This window comes from Eretmochelys imbricata, chromosome 6, assembly GCF_965152235.1.
Source record: "Eretmochelys imbricata isolate rEreImb1 chromosome 6, rEreImb1.hap1, whole genome shotgun sequence".
Classification (NCBI taxonomy): Eukaryota; Metazoa; Chordata; order Testudines; family Cheloniidae; genus Eretmochelys; species Eretmochelys imbricata.
In genome coordinates, this window is record NC_135577.1 from 109,643,850 (window position 1) to 109,667,920 (window position 24,071).

The 24,071-nt window shown below is 39.8% G+C and overlaps 1 protein-coding gene across 2 annotated transcripts in view; it reads right to left on the bottom strand.

Annotated features, from left to right (window-relative positions):
* The window catches only part of WARS1 (tryptophanyl-tRNA synthetase 1), a 30,187-nt gene continuing 6,116 nt past the window's right edge, over positions 1-24,071 (bottom strand). The window contains exons 2-12 of one of the 2 annotated variants that reach the window (XM_077819365.1): positions 21,415-21,568; positions 21,146-21,326; positions 19,756-19,966; positions 14,928-15,036; positions 13,342-13,461; positions 12,583-12,765; positions 10,870-10,970; positions 9,435-9,547; positions 6,379-6,552; positions 3,208-3,348; positions 1-1,340 (exon numbers count right to left, since the gene is read on the bottom strand). In XM_077819365.1, coding sequence (XP_077675491.1) covers positions 1,182-1,340; positions 3,208-3,348; positions 6,379-6,552; positions 9,435-9,547; positions 10,870-10,970; positions 12,583-12,765; positions 13,342-13,461; positions 14,928-15,036; positions 19,756-19,966; positions 21,146-21,259 — 1,425 coding nt within the window. In that variant the 5' untranslated portion in view covers positions 21,260-21,326; positions 21,415-21,568 and the 3' untranslated portion in view covers positions 1-1,181. The remainder of the gene's footprint in view (positions 1,341-3,207; positions 3,349-6,378; positions 6,553-9,434; positions 9,548-10,869; positions 10,971-12,582; positions 12,766-13,341; positions 13,462-14,927; positions 15,037-19,755; positions 19,967-21,145; positions 21,327-21,414; positions 21,569-24,071) is intronic. The other variant, XM_077819364.1, reaches the window with a different exon arrangement.

Below are 24,071 nucleotides of genomic sequence, written 5' to 3' on the forward strand. Positions count from 1 at the left end.
CACCTTAAAGACTAACAGATTTATTGGGACATAAGCTTTCAGGGGTAAAACACACTTCTTCAGCTGCTCAACTGTATTTCCAATTCTATCATCCAGACAGGTATGAGTTATAAATACACATACATTGTTATACTTTAGATCCAGTCTAACGAATAACGTTTTCAGCACTATCAAAAATGTCAGTTGCTTGTTTGTATGGCTACTGCATGTGTTGCACTACAGATTGTAATGGTCTGTTGCTTAAAGAAATTGGAGATGGAAATAGTTTATGGGGTATTTCAAGGAAGTAGATTTTGTAACAAATGCACAATTTAAAAAGAAATACCTTAGCATACGAGGTTTCTTAGCATAATCTGAGGCATTTTAGATTCCGGTAACGGAAAAGTAATTTGCACTTCTATAGTGTCTTCCATTTGAGGATAAAAACTTTACAAACATTAGTGAACTTGGCCCAACTTTACAAACATTAGTGAACACTTACCTTGGGGAGGTAAGTATTACCACTCCATTGTTACAGATGTGGAAATGAAGGGAGAGGAGGTTCTATGACTTGCCAAAAGGCTGTGGCAGAGTCAGCGTGACTCCCAGTTCTCTGCTTTAGCAACAGAGATGTGTATTCTCCTTATCCATTTAACATCTGGAACATATTCCTGTACAATTTACCCTCTAAAACTCACCTACTATGTATGTGCAATATGTCCCTGAGCAGCCACCATTATAACCCAGTCCATTAAGCTGAGCACCACAGATAAAAAAAAAGTTGGATCTACTAAGAATTTCATTTCTTTTTGAGATATGGACTCTTACTAGCATATCTAGAACAATTTATAAGTTAGACTTTGGCATTACAATAGAAATTTTATTATATTTTAGTATTTTCAACTTAAATACAGTAATAGGGTCCTCTGTTAACATGGTTCGCCATAGAATCTGGCAGCTCTGACATTTCTGTTACAATGAAATTGATACCTCGCCTAACAAGTTTTGGTTTTTTAAATACAGATCTGAATAATATCTTAACAATTCTTCCAAATAGTCACTAATTGTACACTGAAAATAACTTGTTAAAAGCAACATTCATAAAGCACTGATTGCAGCCTTTGCATAATTAAGGAGTGATGACATACAACAGAAAACAATTCAGTCTATTTCCTATCTATTGATAAATTACATCTACATTATTAAAAATCGAATGCCAGTTTCCGTGGAGTCATAAATTGTTTCACCATTTCATCTGTGATCTGTTTGCGTCTCTGCTGATGAGCTGCTATCAAGGGCTGCAGTGTTTCAATAAGCACCTTCTTTAGCTCTCCTGTGAGCAGTGCTCCGCTTGCGTAAGCCTGCCAAGAAAGTGTCAGTTGTTAAAAACTAATCCAGTAATATGGAAAAGAGCCTCAATGTTGAGCAGAATCTCTTTAAGAGTACAGCTCCTGGCAAATAAAGATTTGCACGTATATTAAAATTATATATGCCAGAAGACCACCTGATATCACACTGGTAGAGTAATCTGCAACATCACTCACTGATTTTTAAAGGGTTTATCAACACAGTACAGCAAGTTTTTTTTATTGAACATGCTTATGTGACTAAACTAAGTGAGCAGAGTTTTAACTTGAAAATCCAGTTACAGTAAAAGCTGTTTTATCTGGCAAGTTGGGGAAATTGTGGGGGGAGGAGGGGAGAGGCGGGGGTGCCAGTAAGTGAAAAATGCCCGTTAACTAAAAGGGAGGGAGTTTGGGTGCAGGAGGCAGTGAGGGGCTGGGGCACGGGCTCTGGGAGGGAGTTTGGGTGCAGGAGAGGGCTCGGTGCAGCAGGTAGGAGCACGGGAGGGGGTGCAGGGTGCCAGATCCTGGGGGGCGCTCATCTCGGGTGGCTCCACGCAAGCAGCGACCTGTCCCGGCTGCTCCTAGGCAGAGGTGTGGCAGGCGGCTCTGCGTGCTGCCTCTGCCCCCAGGCGCTGCCCCCACAGCTCCAATTGGTCACAGTTCCCAGCCAATGGGAGCTGCGGAGCTAGTGCTCAGGGCAGGGTCGGGGGAAGTGCACGGGCTGCCTGCCGTGCCTCCATCTAGGAGCAGCCGGGACAGGTCGCCGCTTGAGGGGAGATCTCCACAATGACCATTTTTTGAAAGCCTCCGACTATCTCACTACAACTGGCCCAGTTCCATTTGTGCTAGGCTGGCTGAAGTATTTTTGCCACCGTGTTTTCTAACCTGGCTCTAAGACAGCGTGGTGGCAAAAATCCTAGCAGAAGGTCTACGTGTGCACTGGCCCTGGGAGAGCTGTGCTGTTGCTGATGCAGTGCTAGGAGATTTTCAGGAAACCACTCAGCCAGCGTGTCCCACTGTGCTCCTGGAACACACAAGGACTTGGCTGCAGTATTCCAAGAGGATCAACAACTTCCTCAACTCTGCTTCCTTCCCTGTTCAGGGAAAGTTGGGTGGGGAGAGATAAAGAGGAACTGGCAGCTCCTGATCTTTCTAACAGCTATTCTGAGTGGTGAAAGTCAACAAACTAGTCTTGGTCCAGTTGCTTTCAGTAGTGAGTGAAAGTACTGCTTTCCAAAGAACACATGTCCTGCTTAGACCCATCAATGACCCTTACGACCCTTACCCTGCCACCAATCCCAGGATGAGGAGTTCTTGCTAGATAGGTTTTAGAGGGAAATTACTTATATTAGTGAGATCTTTTGTGTGGACTTCATTGTATATAAATATAAACATGTCAAAAGTTGAGTTAGTCCATAACGACTATCAGCATATGAAATAAACTTTTCACTAGCTTTAAGAGCTAAAAAGGGTTTAGAGACATTGCACACTACACAAGTAGGGTTAATATGCACAATATACTTAAAACTTAATGAACACATATAAAGAAAAGCCAAACAAAGTAGCATAATTTAAAAAGGGGTAGAGGGAGGGAAGAGATCCTCCTACACAAGACCTCATGAAAATATAGGGGGTTGTCTTTCCCCACTTTTTAAAAAAGAAAAAGAAAGTGGTACATGTGAGGAGAGAAAGCCACAACCATCACACACAAATCTTGATCATTTGCAGAGTTGAACTAGAATAGAGAAACCCTTATAAAGGGAGGATACAGCATTATATCATGGATATATTCCATAGGAGGTTCAAACAGGAGGCCTTGATTGTAGCTGGGTCCCTCCCCATGAAAAGATAAATAGTAATGATCTTTAAGTTGGCTCCTTACCTGCTTCATTTTTTCAAGTTTGTCATCATCTTCAAGGAAGAAGGTAAGATACATGTAAGAGACATCAACCTCACAGTTACCCCCATACTTCCGGTGTTCTTCAATAGTATCTTTACCTCCAGAGAAGGCATGCTTGTTGATCTAGAACAACATAATTATTTGATGGTATAACATCTGTCAAATGGGAATTACACTATAAACAGTTGATATGGAAGGGCCATAAGCACTTATATCAATATTACATACAAATATTACAAAAAAAAATCGGCCTTAAAGACTAGCTGAGGTGCAAGCAGGAGGAGATTTGTGCAGAGCCTTATGCAGAAGGTAATGGTGGGACATGACAAGGGGAGTGATAAGCTGTGAGCAGCAGGACAAGATGATGACGCACACAATCAACCCATAAACAGGTCCCTTAGGTCTAATTAAGTCACATCAAGAATTTGCCCAGATTTTCATTAAGAAAACCTAGTCCTTTCTGCTGCAGTTGTCACCACTTGTAAGGAAGGCTATGTATTATTATTATTGCACAAAACTATCTTCATACAAACAACAGCAACATTGTTAGGTATATCCTATATTCACCTCACTGAGAAATTAACTTTGAAGGAGAATGGAGTGGAGCGGACAGATTTTAGAGAGGTCAGAGAGAGAATAAAACTGGTAGGATTTAGCAATTACCAAGAGCGACGAGAGAAGGAGAAGAGAGGAGCTGAAGACAACAATGGCCAAGGCTAGAAAGAGACAGTGTCCAGCACCTTCATTTTTGCTATTTGCCCTTTTTCATTTTCTTCTGTTTACAGATGAAATCCTGTTTGGGATTTACTGTATTTGCTCTAACTGGGTATTCTTAGTCATAAAAATGTCTACATTTGAATGTAGAATGTCTACATTTGAATCTTGCTAAAATCTGGATCTTAAATGGTATCTTGGGGCAATGAGTTTCATGGGTTAATTATTCACTGTCTGAAAACTTAAAACATTTTTTTTAAAATCAATTTTGAATTTGTCACCTTCCAATTTCATGGAATGTCCCCTTGTTCTTGTGTTAGGAGACAGGCTGAACAGCCGCTCACAATCTGCCTTTTCTAGAACACTCATTATTTTATATACTTCTATCACGTCTCCACTCCTCTGCACCTGCACAGTAAGGCAAACTATTCCAGTCTTTTGACTCTTCAAATAAGAATTTTCTCATACTCTGAATTGTTCATGTTTTTAATCTCTGAATCTCATCTAATTGTGCAACATACTTGCTGAGAAGGGATGACTAGAACTGAAAGCAAAATTCCAGCTGAGGGCATACCATTGTTTCATATACTGATATATTCTGTATAATTCTTGCCCTCGTTTCTTAAGCATACAAACATTGTGTTTTTTTTTTTGACTGCTTCTGCACATTGAGCAGAGGGTTTCATTGAGCTGTCCACAATGATGAAGGTCTTTTTCCTGAGCTGATGAAGTTAATTTAAAATCCAGTTCGATGTATAAGTAGTTGAGATTATTATGCTATACATGTATCAGCAATTAATTTAATGTACCATAGTGTTGCCCATTCACCCAGCTTGGTTAGGTCCCTCTCAAGCTCCTCAGTCTTCCAATCTTGACTAACCTAATTAGCCTGTGCCATCTGCAAGTTTTACCACCTCACTGCTCATACCCTTTTCCATATAATTAATAAAATTATTAATAAAATTATTAAAAATCAGTTCTAGTAAAGAATCTTGTGGCACCCTGCTGTTAATCTTTTGCCATGATGGAAATTTGCCATTTATTCCTACTCTGTTTTGTCTCCTAGCCACTTTTTGATCAACAGACAGTACTTCACCTTTCTCTCCATGACTTCTTAATTGCCTCTTGGAATAGGCTTTTTCAAAGGCCTTTGAAAGTTTACATCAATATTAATTAGTTTTTCTTTATACAAAACTTTACTGACATGTTTAAAAAATTCTATTCCAATCCATAATTTTCCTTTGTAGAAGAAATGCCTATCATATTGTGATCTGGTGTTTATAATTCTATCTTTAATTATTGTTTCAACCAGTTTACTGCGTGCAGAAATAGGATTTATTGGCTTACAATACCTTGGATTGCCCCTAGAGTATATTTGATACTTTCCAAGAGACAGGAGGTAAACTACCAATATTGTATTTAAATGCATATCACTATTTTAAAGCAAGGGATTAGAGTTTTTTTCCTCTCCCAATAAAACAGAAGAGTTAATCTACCTACTTAAACCAAAACTCTGCATAATTGTGGAATTCTTCCCACACAAATGCAAGAGGACGCAATGCTGAAGTCGTAATTATAATTCTTAAACAAATACTGCTTCCTCAAGACACACCCAGCAGTTCACATGCAGGACACTAATTGTTCACAGAAAAAAAACCATACCAGAGATCCTAGCTGCTACATTCCGTGACAGTTTGTCAGACATGTTAGGAATGCTGCCTAACCAGCTATAAGACACAACAAATCTTTCCTCTGCTTCGACTGACAGTGATCCCCACCAATCAATACATGGGCTGAACGCTCCTTTGCTGCATACTTTCTAAATACAAGGAGGTTTACCTACATGTAGATACCCTTGATTTAGGGGTTGGGTATCGTATGCCTAGAAGTCAGGTTTCCTCTTGTCTAACTTCGTAATGTTTTCAGAATATTCTAAAGATGATTCATTCTTTATGCAAATTCCATAGTGCACATGTCACATGCAACAAACCTAGTCTAACTTAGTCTCTTGTCATTATGAATGCATGACTTTCTTTAGGATTAAGAGGAGTTATGGGGATGCACTGAAGAGGAGATAGATACTCTTTTTAAAACCAAAGAGAAGGTTAATGTAATATTTCTGTTCACAGACTAATTAGCTGGAGAAGTACATGGCAGTAGCAGATCCACTGAGCCGCAGTGAAAGCTTGGCCTGCCTAGCAACTGTCACTGTGTAACACGGTGGTATTTGGTGCCATGGAGTAGTCAACAAAGAACAAGAGCTCTTCGTTTGATTTACATCACAGGATCAGACTAGGTTAGTTATGTGTGTCTTACTCAGTCCAACTCTGAAGGTACATTAGAATAAATTATAAAAGGAAAAAGTTTGTGGATATGTTTAAAAAAATGGTCAACAAAACAAAACAAAAAAGAGGGCTTATTGTAACACTCGGTTCTTACCTTTGTCTTGATCTGCTTGGGTGTGTCAGTGAGGAAGATGGAGGAGTTGGGGTCACTAGCACTCATTTTTGTCTGTGCTCCTTGCAGCGCTGGGAAGAAGATCGAATGCAATAAGGCTGGTTTAAGATATCCAATCCTTGGTGCTACATCCCTTGTCATTCTAAAATAAGGATCCTAGAACAACCACCAATAAAAGCCTTGAATAAAAGTGAATATACATAGTTCAGAACCGTTTGATTACAACTCATCTGGTTCAGATTCCAACTAATGACAAAACGTCTCATAACCTATTTCCAATTTCCCTTGAAAAATCCCTTCTTATATCTCTGGTTTCTTTTTAGAGCCCATCCTTTCATAACAAACCATGAAGTTTATTTAAGAAGAAACTGTGTGAACTTGGCACTTATGAAAATGAAGTTTGACTGCTCAGGAGATGGAAGTCTGCTATTTATCAACAGGACACTAAGTTCTGGGCAAGAGCACTGTAAACTTCTTATCAAAAGTACCCTGAAAACATACACAGCTTGTAAATTAGAGAAACCTCCTCCAGGATAGAGTAGGTAGTGCTGCCTTCATGCCTGTTAGTTTCTTGATCTCTAACAAGACTTTCAACAAGGGAGCCAACAGCAGTGGTTTTACAATGTTGATGTGTGACACAGGGCCAGAAAGCCGTGCATAACTAGCAGGCTAATTGACCTAGATTCAACCTTTAAAGACATATTAGTAAATAATGTTTGTGTTTTGTGTATCTTTACATATATATTGTTAGAGGTTGATAATGTAACCAAACGGTTCCTGTCTTTCGCTGTATTCTGTTGATTCGGAGAGCAAAAGTAGAAGTTCACATTTAAATAAGCTGTGAATGTAGTAATATTATCGTCCTTATTTCTATTTGAAGTTTGTAGTAAATTACCTGTAAATGGCTGATGATGAGTAATTACCTTATGTTAGTCTATGTAGCTAATTACAGGTGGTGCTTAGGAAATAGCAGGTTACTTCAAAGACACCATTCTTCACCCAACGAACACCTGCTGTCAAGGGATCTATAAAAACTCTTGGGCCCTGATCCTTTCATCTCAGATCTGCTTCAGCTTTATAAGGGGAAGTTTGAGTTGCAAGACTGAAGTCCCCAGTTCCATTCTAGATCACCCTGATATTGGACATTGGACTATAACCTGATGAACTGATTCTGGAAAGGACTCATTGCAACTCTAAAGCTCATAATCTCCACTAGAAACTGTTCTAAGAAGTCTATTCACACCTGTATATATAATGCTCTTTTAACCAATACTCACTCTCTTTTCTTTCTTAATAAATCTTAGTTTAGTTGATAAAATTGGCTGTAAGCGTGTATTTGGGTAAGATCGGAAATATTCATTAACCTGGTGGGTAATGTGCCTGATCCTTTGGGATTAGTAGAACTTTGTATATGATGCACAAGATTTTCAGTAATCCTTCTCATATCTGGCTTGGCTGTCTGGGTGGGAGTTCCAAGCTGGGTTGCTTTAAGGCAGGGGCAGGCAAACTTTTTGGCCTGCTGGCCGCATCGGGTTAATGAAGTTGTATGTAGGGCTGGTTAACGGAGGTTGTGCCTCCCCAAACAGCCAGGCATGGCCAGGCTCCCGCACCCTATTTGACGCCCCCCTACTTCTCAGCCCCTGATAGCCCCCGCAGGACTCCTGCCCCATCCAACCCCCTGTTCCCTGACGGCCCCCTGGGGACCTCTGCCCCATCCACCCCCCGCACTCTCTCCCCTCACCGCCCCCGGACCCCCACCCCTAACTGTCTCCCACCGCCCCATCCAACTCCCCCTCTCCTTCCTGACAGCCCCCCCGCCACATCCAACCACCCCTTCTCCCTGTCCCCTGACTGCCCCCGGAACCCCTGCCCCTGAGTGCTGGCGTATCAAACTCACAATTTATATAGGCTACTGACCATCTCCAGAAAGGTCAGGAGTAAACAATTCATAGAGCATATTTTGATTGGAACATTTTTCAGTCCAAAAATTTAGACCAGTTCTAAATTTAGACTATAGGCATTTATAAGGCCATACTGTCCTTTACACCACTCTGGCAATGTAAAGGAGCCTAAAACTTTTACACCTGTTTTATACTCCTGGGGGAATTCGTTAAGAACACTGGGAACAATTCACTAAGCAGACAGTCTGTTACATTCTGCACTGCCTGAGGGGGACTGAGCCTGTCCCATGCCTACCTCCTCAGAAACACCCCGAAGCCTTGCCACCCATGTCGGGCATGCTATAATAGCAAGCAAGAGGGACAGAGCCTCTCTTGCTCGCCTGCATACATGCTCTCCCCGCCTTCCGCACGTGACTGACGTGACCGCACGTCTCCCCATGCATGCATACCAGCCCAGTCCCAGGGGTTATTTACATTTCCACTGGGTGCTCCGGGCACCCGAACTGACATGCCTGCTGGGGAGAGGGGCATGACCATTCTTGCAGTTTCCCTTTGCTTCCCCATCAGAAGACATTTTTCTGGAGGGGGACATTAATACTGCACATGTGCAGTGCTGCGGAATTCTCACCCATGAGTAATATACAGTGTGGCAGTGTGATCTAGTGGAAAGACCACCAGACTAGAACTCAGGAGACATGAGTTCTATTCCAGGCTCTGCCACTGACATGCTAGGTGATCTTGGGGAAGTCACTTCCCTTTCCTGTAACTCAGTTTTCCTATCTGTAAAACAGGGATTAATGATACTGACTTTGTAGTGCTTTGAGATCTGTAAGAGCCACATGTTTCATGCAGCCATTATACATTCATGTACACTGGGAACTAGTCTGATACCATGACAGGGTCAAGATTTAATGGGAATCAGTATGAAATTAGTAAAGTGCCTACTGGGCTGATACAGCCTGTATTATTCCTATCAGGACACAGTTTAAGACCTATCAGTATCCTCAGAGGACTTCTGCCTGAGGAGATGGCCTGTGAGAAGGATGTTTTCTATTTTTTTGGTCACCTCATGAAAGTCTGATGGGTGCAATTTAAAAATCCCAAAATAAAATAAAATAAAATAAAATAATTTCTAACCTGATCAATGGCACATGGGATAAGACACTGAATGTCTTTCTTGTCCTTGAAGATTTGTGGAAATGATGAGCTAAAGGATGGAGCAGCTTGGATAGCAGGAAAACTGATCTTTCCTAGGAAAGAACACATTTTAGAACATTTTTATTTACCCCTTGCCAGTTCAATTACATCCAACACATGCGTCTTTAACACTACAGTAAGATAATTAAGAATTGTATTACAGAGATGTATTTAGTGTATCACCACATAGAAAAGTGCATTATTCAGTTCAGCAAGATGAGAATAGCGGTCTTTCTAAAAGATATGTTTTAATCCACCTTCTGTGAGCAATTCTGCAGCCTGTGTGAGGGTGGGGCGTTAGCCTGGCCCCTTCTGGCCTTGGAATCTGTGAATCCCCCTGTTCATTCCCTTCTTTCACAGGCCATGGGGAGAACAGAAAGCTCTGTACTGCCATCAATATGCTCATTCTACATTAAGACAGTAACTATCATCAAATCTCATGCTTCAGACTCTTCCTTTTGCCCTCTACAGAAGGGGCACAGGAGATGGGGTGTATGACCTCCTTGCCCGTCCCCCATGACAGAGATTCATGGCCCAACTCCCTCTCCAAATTGAAGAAGGGCTATGGCGGATTTTCCCAAACTGGTTAAGAGTGCTCAGTGTCCCCACAGAGCATAAACAACAGTGGCTGTTTATAACAAACATGTTTTTTTTTCTATCCAGAGCCCAGCCAGTATGTGGGAATCATATCCCAGAATGTAACAACATATTCTGAGAAGCTATAAGAGAGACCTGACCTAGTAGTTCAAGAACAGGGCTGGGAGCCAGGAACTCCTGAGTTCTAATCTCATATTTGAGCCCCAAGCCATTTTGAAGCTTATTGTGAGGGGAGTTAAGCATCTACAACTGTGTCAACAGACGCTGTGGCTGCTCAGCACCTCTGAAAATTAGGCCTTTAGGACTCTATTTTCCCATCTGAAAAATATAGATAGTATACCTATAATTTATCCTAAAAAAACAAATAAACCCAAAAAAGTAAGACTTGGAAAATGCATTTAAGGTAGAAAGTGCAATAGAAGTGTTATTATTAGGTATTAGTTGTAGCAGTAAATTACACAAAGAATTACTCTTTACACTGTGGACATTGCATGCACGTCAACAACTCCTGTATTTCATAATTCATTGCCATCATGGCCATAAACAACAGCTCTTACACTGGGAAAACTTACAGTGGTAGCTAACGGTGTTCTGCCTGTGTAAAGACTCCAGGACTATGTCCTACGTGAGCAGTTTCAAAATATTAATATTTGTGCTTCTCCTGTCAGTTTTTCCAATGAGCAGCAGGTGCTAGTCTGTTTACACAGTCAAGGTGCCTTTGGTATCACACAAAGTGCAAACAGCAGTCCTTTCCAGTAACTCATATTCATGCTCTTACCAATGCAATCACTGTCTGTAAAGCCAAAGATTCCCTTCACTTGGTTAAATGTAACATGCTTCTGAATCTTTACAACATTCTTGTAGAATCCTGAACTTCTCCTGTAAAAAAGGGGGGAGGGAGTCAAAAGGGAGAGAATTTAGTGTTAAAGAGGGGAGACTACATTTCTGTAATAACATCTATACAACGTGGGTATATTGTCATACCACCTTAAAAGCACTGCTTCCTGGTATTTATTAATAAATTTAGAACACAATTTTTTAAAAACCAAGATTAAATAATTTTGGAAGTTTATATTTTTTTACACTTGGTCAGTAGGGCTGGTCAAAACTGTTCTGCCAAAACTGGTTTTCAATAGAAAATTGGGTTTTTAACAAAACAAAGTGTTTGGTTTCTGTAGAAAATTTCAATTTTTTGTAAAAACCAAAACCAAAATCCAAATGTCTGAAAAATCAAAATATTTTGATTTGGAAATACTAGTGAGGGGCCTCATGGGAATTGAGGTTCAGTCACATCCTGTACCTGTTCTCCTCCATGGGCTGGGATTCCTGGCAGACTAAAGCTCCTATGATGCACCTTGGCCAGGGACTTCCATGATGCATCTCCTCCCTCTCCAAGAGGAAGACTGTGGTGTATCATGGGAGAGACCCCAAGTCACGCTGGCCAATAGGGAAAAGGAGCTTGAGGCACCTGAACTACAACTCCCATGAAGCACTGCAGCAAGATACCCAGAGAGACCCTTCTGCAGGAGGACAGGCTTGGAAGTTCTTTTTGCTACAAGAAAAAAAAACCAAACCAACAAAAAAGAAACTCTTTTTCCTCCAGGGAAGCAGTAGGAGGTAAGGCTAGTGAAAACCTCCAACACGGTCCTCAAAGTCACCAAGCCCTCCCTGGACTATCATAGTTTTTAAATGTTAGTCATCATCACCATGGTACCTGAACACCTAACTGACACTTCTTCCCTAAGCATCCAAGCGTAGATTCTTCTTCTCTTGTGGAAGAAGATCTATATATCTGAAATAATTTTATTCAAAGTTGGCTTGATTTTCAGGTCTCATTAAGACATAAAACCTCAGGTTTCACTTGAAAATTGCACACTTCATTGTGTATAAGTTTGTGCTGTATTTACAAATAATTCTAGGAAGAGCGCCCATATTTTGCACAAGCACAGGGAGGCAGAGTTAGGCCATGTCTACACTAGCGAGCTTATAGCGACACAGGCATGCCAATGCAGCTGCACTGCTGTAAAATTACTCATTTAAGTTCTATTATAGTCATAGATCAACATGAAAGTAACTTGTTTATCCCTAACAGAAAAAGAATACAGCCCAAAAAAATCTAGGACATGAGACTATAAAGACATCTGAGGTTTTGATAGCATCCTAAAGAAATGAAGCTTCAGTCTTGACGTTACCAGGAGACCTATGTACTCAGTTATTTTTATAATATTCTCTTTATTACATACTCATATATAAAATATTATGTATATTTTATATTGTTATAAATACACACCCACCCACCCACATGTTCATACATTGCAAAGATATATAAACATGGACAATACGGTACTGTGTGAAGTAGTGCAAAAATTGCCTGGAAAGTTTCAGACCTAGAGACATCAGTCAACTTGTTTATATTGCTAGCTGTTGCAAGATCACAGAGATTATCTGAAAACTTTTGATCATGAGGTTTTACAGACTTTTATAACCTTACCCCAAGTAGTCAAGATCAGAAAAGATAAAGGTTTTATTGATGTCAAAACCACAGGCTATGATGTCCTTTGCATTTTCTATAGCATATTCATAAGCTTTCTGAACGGTCAGCTCTTTCCACAGGAATTTCTCATCATCAGTCAACTGTATAACCAAGGGAACATTAAATACTTCTTGCAGCCATCTAATAGAAATAAAAATATTTTATTTTGTAGAACAACTTAAAGCAAATGGGTTGCACAGCCAAAATATTTAAATGAATTCAGGCAGTATAAAAGTTAAGGGGCTTGATTCTCCACTGCTTTGTACATATGGTTATCTAAAATGGATGGAAAATTCTACCAAATCGGAGTTCTCCAGTCACTCGCCTCAGGATTAGTGTTTTACATGCATGTGCCACAGATGTAGATGGTTACCCAGGGCAGTGGAGAATCGGGCTCAAGGTTTCTGTTGCTATGTTAGGGACCATATTGTACTTTTTGCCTCTTTGATACCTATTTAACAAGAAAAAGAAGAATGGAGAATAATGTGTGTGCGCCATGTGAGAGAGGTAACAGTGGTGTAGGGACAGCAATAACCTGCTTTAACCAGGCCACTGCAAGAGTTTCATTAAGAAGATTTTTGCATTTAATTTTATATGCAGCTGATATAACATAGATAGTGGGTATGATGTACAGTTTTTATAGCTTTAAATACTGTTCAATATTTCAGATGAAAATAATAAAAATAAACTAGCAACCTAGAGGCAGAAGCTACTTACTTTGTGAAAATAAATGGGATAAGATGACCAACATGCATTGCCTCTGAGGAGGGGCCTCTACCTGTATAAAGGTAAAAGGACTTCTTATTTTCATACGCATCGAGAATTTGGTTCATATCTCTAGAAAATAAAACAGAGGAAACATGGTATGACTGATAGAATTTAACCAAAGACAACCAATGTAGGTAAATAAAGTAGCTCTAAAAAGGAACAGCTGGCAAGCTACAGCAAAAATTTTGAATAGAAAAGTGGAAGCTAAAGTTATTTTAAAAAGAGAAGGTTTATTAGCTGAGCACATTTAAAAGATTCAGTTTACAAAAAAGCAAAACAGAATTATTTAATAGAAAAATTTAGGTCCTGTATATGGACTGTATGATAATAAATTAAGGCCCCACATGTCTATTGGGATCAAATGATGTAGACTCATGTGTCTGTGTTGAGTCTCATTGAAGTCAACAGGGACTCTGCATGAGCATGGAGGTCTATGCCAGCAGATCCCAATACAGAACTGGGGCCTAAGCATACGGCCAGGTTTGGAAATTAAACTATGTTCAACACTTGAAAATGTTCACTCTTGGAATGATAACTCTTTCCCCCTACCAACAAAAACACCACAACACAACAAAAACCCAACCCCTTCCCCACCCCTCTCATTTCTGACAACCATACAAAGCTTTGAAAGAAAGTTATGTTGGAGCCCAAGCAGATTTATTTCTCCAGATAGTTTATAATACTCCTCCTGAACCCAGTTCTGTTGTTGCTACATATGTGGAATGCTCAGTGAAGTCAAAGAGAAGTCAGTGCATGGGGAACCGCTGAATCAGACCCTTTGATACTGGCAAGCTTTTGAACCAAAACCCCCGCACCTCCTTGATTACTTAACATGGTCTAATTTTAAAAAAAAAAAAAAAAAAGCACATTTTTGACCTGGCTCACATTTTCCTTAATGACTAAAATGGATGCAAACAGTTTTTGTATAGGTAGATAATTTAAAAATCAACTCCTATCATGGCCATGAATCATGCTAACATAAAAATGCAATTTACTTTTTAGAAAGCTTTTAACTTTTTAGTACCTAACTTCAAGAGGAAGTATGACCCTTCAGAACTTCTAGGATTTCTCCCTAGACTTCACATTTCAGAAGAAACTGTCCTTTGTTAAATCAGTGAGACGAAAGAGTACTCATACGCTTAACTGTATTTCCACTTGATATCTTCCATGTTATTCATTTATTCAATCACAAGTCCATACACAGAAAGTGCCCTTTCTCATAATACAAGGCTGAATGAGTAAGAGGATAAAACAGCAACGGTTCCCCATGCATTTTTCCCCCAAACTTCCCCTACCTTTTTTTGGGCCAGGTTTTGCTCCCAGTGGTGATACTGTAAACTACGAATAACTTCATTAATTTCAAGCACTTTATTCTGGGTATTTATTGGTGTAAATGAGAGTAGAATACGGGTCTCTGTTGGACACAGGATGCTCCCGCTGAGATTAATGGAAACTGCATAGATCCTGATCCATATGTTTCTGTGTTTACTTGTCTCTGAGTATTACCAGAGGAACAAAAAGAAAACCTCACCCACCTGTGAGAAAAAAATATGCCTCTGCGCAGAAAGTGGTGAGGTGTTTTCCCAGTAACTCTCTCTATCCGATTGATTAGCTCTTTATCAATTTTACTGCTTCCAAATCGAACTGAAAGAACAAATGCACAACAAATTATTCACACTGCTAGCTGAATCCCACTCATGGATTTAAACAGAACATATTGCTTAGACAAAATGGCAAAGAAATATAAAACCAGAAGCATCGATCAAAAAGAATCTGGACAGTGGTTAACTGATGTGCTTGTAAAGCATACAAACATTTGCTTGTTCTTGTCACTGTTAGCAGGCGAATGCACCTCTCACCTCTCCTGGTCACATCAAGTGCACCCTCTCCTAGGTCTCAGACCTCCAGCCACCACCTGGCTCCAAGTGGAATTGTGTGATTCTCCTACTTTCAGACTAGGCCCTGGGTTGCAGTCCCTGGTACTAACCATGATGACCTCAGCAGGCCTGACTTATCCTCAGTGCCCACAATTCTGTTCCCTCTGGGAGCAATGACAGCGGTTAATACAGTGACCAAGCAGCCTCCTTTAAGCCAGGTATTTATTTAGAACAAAAGCATTTCAAAGGAAACAGATCTTAAAAACAGTCAGATAAGACTGTAAACATATTAGGTGTTCCCTAAAGTTTACCATTCCCTGGCTCTAGAAAGGCCCAACTTCTTCTGACTCCCTCTGCAGTCTCTCTCTGTGCCAACCTGTCTCCCTAGACAGTTTCTGATAACTGACTGCCCTTTAGCTCCCTGAGAAGGGCTTTTAGCTGTTTATTGTTCTTTTGATCTCCAGGCACCTTGTTTTAGCCAAAACAATTTATTGGGAACAGCATACAGATTTCTTGAAGCTAACAGCATGCCCCATTTTCTTGCAAGTCTGTGCTTGAGGCTGTTTATCAAGATCTAGTGTGTGGCTTTCCTGTCTCTTCCCACAGTGCCCTTATTAAGTTAGATCAATGCATTCATACACCTGCCATGTTTATACAGTAACTTTACCTCACTAACCAGATTACTTACAGCATTCATGACATTATTACATATCAGTATTCATAGATTAATATATAGCATCTTCTCATCCTCCTTAAACTACAAATCCTACAGAAGCTTTCCTGCAAGGTGCTTCAGTGAAGAAAATCTTCATTCCTTCCTAGTAAGTGCCTTTGAAAACTGCATGTAGTTTCTACAGTTTGGCTATGCAAGTCTGTGCATATTCAAGACAACTATGTGAGAAAAAGGTTATTCCACTGAATTATACCTTATTTCTTGGCACTTTTGTTTCTTCTGTCTAAAGTAAACATGAGTAGTATGTCCAGTTTTGGGTACCACAATTTATCAAGCATGTGGATAAACTGGAGAGAGTCCAGAGGAGAGCAACAAAAATGATCAAAGACATAGAAAACCTGCCCTATGAGGAAAGATTAAAAAAACAATACGTTTACTCCTGAGAAAAGACAACTAAAGGGCGACCTGATAAAAGTCTTCACATATATTAAGGGCTATTATAAAGAGGACAGAGCCCAATTGTTCTCCACACTTGACTTTATCTGTAGCAAGGAAGATCTAGGTTAGATATCGAAAAAAATGTCTAACTCTTAAGGATAGTTAAGCACTGGAATAGGCTTCCAAGGAAAGAAGTTGTGGAATCCCTGTCAGTGGAGGTTTTGAAGAACATGTTGGACAAACATCTGTCAGGGATGGTCACTCTAAAGTTTACTTGATGCTGCTTCAGAGTGCGGGGGAAGGACAAGATTACCACTCCAGGTCCCTTGCAGCCCTACATTTCTATGATGGGACTGGTGGCTATCTCCGATAATGCTGAAGAATATAGATGTGACCTTATGCCCCCATATTCTTCTTAGAAATATTGTTATGATATGAATATGGCATAACGAAGATAGGTTTTATGCAAGATGGGTCATGTGAGTTATCATTGGAAAGGTTATAATTTACTGAATGTAATTATCCAATTTGTATGCATGTATCATTTCTGTTCCTGACTATGTAACAATTACAACTGTGTGTGTACTTGGGGAACGCCCACCAGACAGTATGTAATCAGTCTGAATGGGCCATAAAGGTCTTTGAAGATGCTAATCTTCCATCTTCCTGGAGTTCCTTCCTGTGGATGTTTCAAATAAACCTTGTCTCATGGTTGCTTTAATACAGCAAGGTCATGTGATGATGTCACCTGGTATGAAATACCATCTTGGACACTGCTGGTACTTTTCCACTGAAGAAGGGGGACGGGGATCAAGCAGGGAAACAAAAGATTCTATTTAAGGCTGGAGAGTGAGTTAATCAAGGTCACTGGTTCTTCATTGAATCCCCACCCAGGATAACTGCTATAAACACCAAAAGACTGATCTGGGGAGAAAGGACTAGAACCAGTCCGAGACAGAGGTCTAGCCTGTGAAGAGAAATACCTGGAACTCTAAGCTGTAGAAACTCTGCAACCTACCCAAAAGAACATTTAGAGTGAGAAATTACTATTTGTAACCAGTTTCTTTAGTGAATTAAGCTTAGGTTGCATGTTTGTTTATTTTGCTCAGTAATCTGCTTTTGTCCTGTTTGCTACCCATTATAATCACTTCAAATTAATCCTTTGTAGTTAATAAACTTATTTTGTTTTCTAAAACCCCATTTGTGCAATTCATAATGGGGCGGGGGCAAAGAGCTGTGTGTATCTTCCTCCACATTGAGGGAGGGGGCGATTTTCATGAGCTTATGCTATATAGATCTCTATACAGTGGAAGACAATATAATTTTCACTCCAGAGGGTATGGGCACAAGAGTGCTGGGCAATCCCCTAGGTGAGTCCTCCCACAGAGACCTGATCGCAGACTGTATGATTCTACAGCTGGGCGTGTCCCTACCTGTGTGTGTGCTGGAAGTAGGTTTGAGAGCCTGACAAAGCAGCACAGAGTGGGGGGGACCGAGGCTGGTGGGCCAGGCGGGCTCAGTGGGACTCTAGCACACCAGGTGGCACCCCGGAAGGGGGGTCCAACCCGTCACAATAGACTTTTGAAATAGCACCAGAAATTCACTCTACCCTGAAGAGGGAAACTGCTTGTTATTAGAATCTTGGACATTGCGATTTGTATAGAAAGGAGTAGCAGAAAGTTAATATGTATTAATATGTTAATACAAACTACCACCTTTTCATGGAGTGCTCAGTATTCTCATGAAGAAAAGCCCACACTGTTTCCAAGAAACTTAAAGGAAACTGCTCCCTCCCAATCTACAATTACAGTATGACAGGCCAAAAATCAATGAGTGTGCATGTACATAATAAGCAGCTGAAGCAACACAAGCTAATTACATTGTTCTAATACTAAGCCCCATTATTCTTTAATATCACTCCTCATTTACAATATATTCAATGCCAGTCATTGTTATATCAGGCAACTGATACTCATAAATCAAGGGATTATGACAGTAGAGATCTCTTACCCTCCCCACTTCTCTATTTCCTCTCCTTGACCAGGCAAAGTGCTAAATAATATAAAACCACCACCTAGAGACAGACCAGATGATATAAAAGGTCTTTCAATCTCTAGATCCTATTATTCCTTTCCTTTTTCTCTTTTCCACCTCACATCTCTCTCTTTATACCTCTCCCCTCCCAATTTAGAAATATATTCTCTCTCCTCTGCATCTTCCCTTCCTTAGAGTTTATTTCCTCTGTAGGTTGCAGCTAGTAAAAATCAGTACATAGGAGGATGGGCAGACTTGTAAAGCAACACACAAATGCTGGGTTAATGCAATGTTAAGGTTGCACAGTTAAAAAAGTAAGGAGATGCAAAATGTTAAATGGACACCATCACACCAGTTTCAAAAAGCAAGTTAAAAGCTTTTTCAGGTATTGCATGTACCCGTGGGTGCTCCCAGATGATTTTGTTTTTCCACAACCCCATTTTCCTATTTAAAATGTTTTTCTCTCTCATGTTTCTATGTGACAGACCCACATAAACAGGGAAACTAAATTGACTACACACAAAGTAAAGAAATATTTTTTCTCTAGCCTCTTTCAATTACTCTTATCTTACAAATTGTAAAAATAAAAAGTAAAATGCTTTCAATTAGATGCACATTCTTTATACGGGCTGCATTCCTTCAATTCCAACAGTACTTAACCTGGCCATGGCTCATATACTCTCTGACAGTGCAACAGCATGATGACCTCGTTTCAGAGCCACTGTAACAGTGCTACATGGGCCCCTCTCTGTCCAAGTCCCAGGAATCAAGTTGGGGGTCAACTGAGGGCAGGGAAGACACTCAGGCATGGCCACAGCACACTCCATATGTTCTGAAAGTTATTACAAAACAGTGCAACCTCTTCAAAACACTTTCTAATTACATTGTTCTCATAGGAAAATAACATGTACCACAGCACTTGTGTTAAAGAAATGAAATATATGAATGGGAAAGATAAGTTTAAAGGGGGGGGGGGGGGGGAGAATGGAAGGAATTTTGCTCAAATTTTAAAAAAAGAAATTCACAAAGTGGAGACCAACCCTTGAATGTTTTCAGGCCAAAAGACGAATGCTTCAGAAAGACACTAGCGTGTAAAGACACGATATAATGGAAACTGGTCCCTACCACCTCTCCCTGTTATATTTTACATTAATAGGTTCTTGTAAGTGACATTAATATCAAAGTGACACAAGTGAAACATCCTGGCAACATAGGCTCTATTTCAAAATGAGAAAATATAGTAAAACATTTGCTATTTTTACAGTCATTAGAATAATCAGACTCATCTTACAGATGTTACATTTTACTAACGGTGCTTTTTAAAATGAGAGAGTAGAATACCTATAAGTTTGTCGTAGTCTACGCCTTTCGCATTGGATGTCTGCACCGTCCAAGGGTCTACAAAATCCTCATCCTGTGTAGTAGTTGGACCATTATTGCTTACTGGTGAGAAATCTACTGGAGGAGAACCAGCCTTGTAATCTTGTCCTGTTGCTGTTTTATAGGTCACTTTTAATGACAATAACAGCTTCACTGCTGCATCAATTTCATCCTGAGAAAAGTGAAAACAATTTGAAGATGGAATCTGCTTCAGACAAAGTGTGTTAGTACAGCCTTCCTCCTCCAACCACTTACACACATGCATTGACTTCAAGGGGCCTACTCATGTGCTTCAAGTTAAGCAGGATCAATGTCCAAGATAAAAGAATAGGAAATGGCAGGTGGGACAGTTTCTTAACACTCCCTGTACACAAATCATAAGAGTTTACTGTATAAACTTGGGCAAATCACTCAAGGCATGCCCTATGCCTCACTTTTCCATTTGTAAAACAGGGACAAAGATATTTACCTGCCTCACAAGGAAATGGTGAGGCTTAATTCATTTAAGTATAAAGTTTGTAAATATGCTTAGATAGAAGGTGCTATAAAATTATTAGTTACTCTAGAAATACTCCTGTAGTAGTTATATTTAACATTTTGAGTTTGCAGGTAAGACTTGATAACTGTAACACCTTCTTTACTCCTCACATAGTTATTTTATGTTCTATATAATTTAATGTTATTGTAACAGCTCATACATGCACACAGTCCCATGTGATAAGATTTCTGATCGAAGTTTCACTTGAAAAACAAATCTTAAGAGCCAAAACCTGTAGCCAGTCCCCATGTAGCTCACCTACTGAAATTAATTCTATTTGCACACAGACTGATGACAGGATCAGGTATTTAGAGGCAAATGCTGATCCCACTTAAGTTAACAGAAAATTGCCAAATGACTTCCACAAGACTAGGAATTGGCTCTCAGTGCACATACACTGAAAACCACATTTCTAACAGGTATGATAATACTTTTATATAGTGCTTCGCATCCAAAGATCTCAAAATAGTTTAGAAAGGTCAGTATTACTATCTACATTTTAAAGATAAGAAAACTGAAATGCAACAAGACTAATTGACTTAAGCAAAGCAGTGTAGCAAGTCAGTGGCAGAATTAGACCTTAAGTTTAGTGACTCCCAGTTCCTGCTCCAGGAAAAGCAACTTTGGTCATTTTGAGTGAGGTAATATTAATAATTCCAAAGTTTGTATTTTGGACAACAAAACATTTTTAAAAGAAAAGATTCTTTTGCTACTGGAATATAAAACAGCATCTCAGGCCACAAAACTGTTCAATGTGTTAAAAGAGAACTAAGCTGCAAAATGGAAAGAGTTCAACAAATGAAATAAAATTACCGTTGATGCTTTCCCTGCTTTCAGTGATCTGACTTTTTCTCCTTGTGCAGTCACTCTTTCAAACAGCTCGAGTGGACTTGAAGAGCAAGAGTCACAGTTCTGAAAGTCTGCCATTTCACAATATAGAGTATTTTATCCAGCAGATTCAAAATAGCTGCAGCAACAGACTGGAGAAGGAGAACTGTAAAGAGATAACCAGGTCATATGTTTTATTTTATTGTAATTAAAACAATTTTAAAGACTTCTGTTCAAATTCTTATTCTACCCACCTGAAATAATATTATTTAATTTGACCCATAGCAAGTAATAAGTTTGGAGAGTCCGTTTTTTCAGCACTGTTTTTCAGAAACCAAAGACACATAGCACAATGAAATAGTTTCATAGCAGGTGTTTAGATGTTTGTACTAGAAGATGGGCACTGCTCTGGAGGAAAAAAAATCAAAGGTTGATTCATAATACTATTCCTCTAAATATATGTATGTGCACCAACTAAACTATGCTGGCTCATTTTATGTTTCAATGTACGTTATAATTCTCCCATCAACACACCCAATCTTGCAACAACAACAAAAATAATTAAAAAAAAAATCAACAAAATACATCCTGAGTTCATCATATATCAGGTAAGGTTTTAGTTTTCTTTTTCTCCTAAATCTGTTCTTTGTCCCTTTTAATATTTATGTTTCCCTTTATTTAGCAGTAGTCCACAAAGGTACAATGAAGGTGCTTTAACAATTTGCAAAAACAGATGTTCATATTGTACTGGTTATACATTAAATTCTTAACTCCCACTTGGTTATATATTCTCTGTCTAAAGGACCACCTGAGCTGTAGGTGGTCTGGCCTTGTGGTCACAGCTGGGCTGAGGCCTGCCCACCAGGTATGGTTGCCAACCCTCTAGGATTGGCCTGGAGTCTCCCAGAATCAGCACTGATCTCCTGGTGACTATTGAAAGCAATCCAAGAGATTTTAATAGGATATTTTAAGAAAATGACATTATGTTATGTTGGGTGAAAAAAATCTCCCAGAATAGCTTCAGAGGTAGCACCAGATTAGAACTGAGAGGCAGGAATCAGGGTCAGAGTCAGGCTGGAGTCGGAGACTGGAGATCAGGAGACGAGGTGAAGTCTGGTATTGCAGCAGGCCAAAGTCTGTGTGGTTGCCCAGACAACTTATTGGGCTAATCCCTGAGGTTAAGTAGGGGCACACAGCCAATCAGAGGGCCATGGGGTACTGTCACTCTGGGTCTCTTGAACGGTACTTCCTGTGGTATCTGCTCTCCACAGTGCTCCCTGGCTGTGCCTCTGCATGTGGCACTCTGGGAATATCAAATACCCCAGGCTCTGCAGACCCACGTTCCAGTCCCCACGTTCTGATGCCACCTTCTACTACTGGAATTTCTTCCATCTCTTTTAGGTTTTAGTCTTTAAAGACAATTTAATTAGAGTAACCTTTTTACAGGTGCTGCAGGATTGTTTATTCTAATAAAGGGTTTGCATTTATGACTAAGAAATGTGGCAACCTGTTATCCATTAGCCCAATTATAATGAAAACATGGCTGGGTTGTGGGGATAGAGCTTTTCCTATGTGATCCTGAAAGAATTGTTAATATTCAGGAAGGAATATAATAAGCAGATCCTCAAGCAAAAAATAGGTTAAGGTCATAAGAACGGCCGTACTGCGTCAGGCTAAAGGTCCGTCTAGCCCAGTATCCTGTCTTCTGACAGTGGCCAATGCCAGGTGCCCCAGAGAGAATGAACAGAACATGTAATCATCAAGTGATCCATCCCCTGTTGCCCATTCCCAGCAAATGGGATGCAAATAGCTTTTAAAATAGTAATGGTGGTTATGTGTAAAAATGCAAGCACACTAGTATAATCAATGTTCAGGCATCAATCAAGGATTTATTTAATCTTGTAACTTGATAGAGAAAAATAGAAGATTTACAGTGAGTTCTCAATATTGACAAAGAAAAAAGATTAGTGCATTGGAAAAAGAGGGGATGTCATAATTCAGAGAAAGCAACCTTATTGGGTGAGCTGTGATTGTCCCAAAGAAGACCTATCATACATCTGTGATGAACACAGCATGAGCGCAAGACACAGAGAGGGATTTCTAGCAGAGAGTGCTCGTTTTGAAATGCACTTCATTCATATGTGATGGATACACAACAAATGGAAGACTAAATTAGCCTTGTAACAGTATAGCTACCATCAGTGGTCAGTTTGAAAGATGCACCTCACACCTTAAGTATCCCTTACCAGACTAAGACCCAGAAGCCCATTTGGCACCTCACTCACTTCAAAGGGACGCGTGGACGTAGAGGTCTACCTGCATAGAACAATTTGCAGGATCAGGGACTAGAAGATTATCCCTAATGCTACTGAGGGGCAAATCTGCTTTGAAGATTGATCTTAACATGCATCCAACTATTCAAGAACTCTTAAAAAACAAAAAGAAAAGGAGTACTAGTGGCACCTTAGAGAATAACCAATTTATTTGAGCATAAGCTTTTGTGAGCTACAGCTCACTTCATCGGATGCATTCAGTGGAAATTCCACTGAATGCATCCGATGAAGTGAGCTGTAGCTCATGAAAGCTTATGCTCAAATAAATTGGTTAGTATTTTCCACTGAATGCATCAGATGAAGTGAGCTGTAGCTCACGAAAGCTTATGCTCAAATAAATTGGTTAGTCTCTAAGGTGCCACTAGTACTCCTTTTCTTTTTGCAAATACAGACTAACACGGCTGCTACTCTGAAACCTATCTTAAAAAACAGATTCCTAAAAAGCTTATTGACGGAATTCTGTATAGGATGCATAATTAGAAATGGATTTACAAGACCTAACTTTAATTAATCCTAAAAGAAAGTTACAAAAAATCACCCACTTGATTTCACTGTTCCAGAGTTCCAAAAACAAGGCC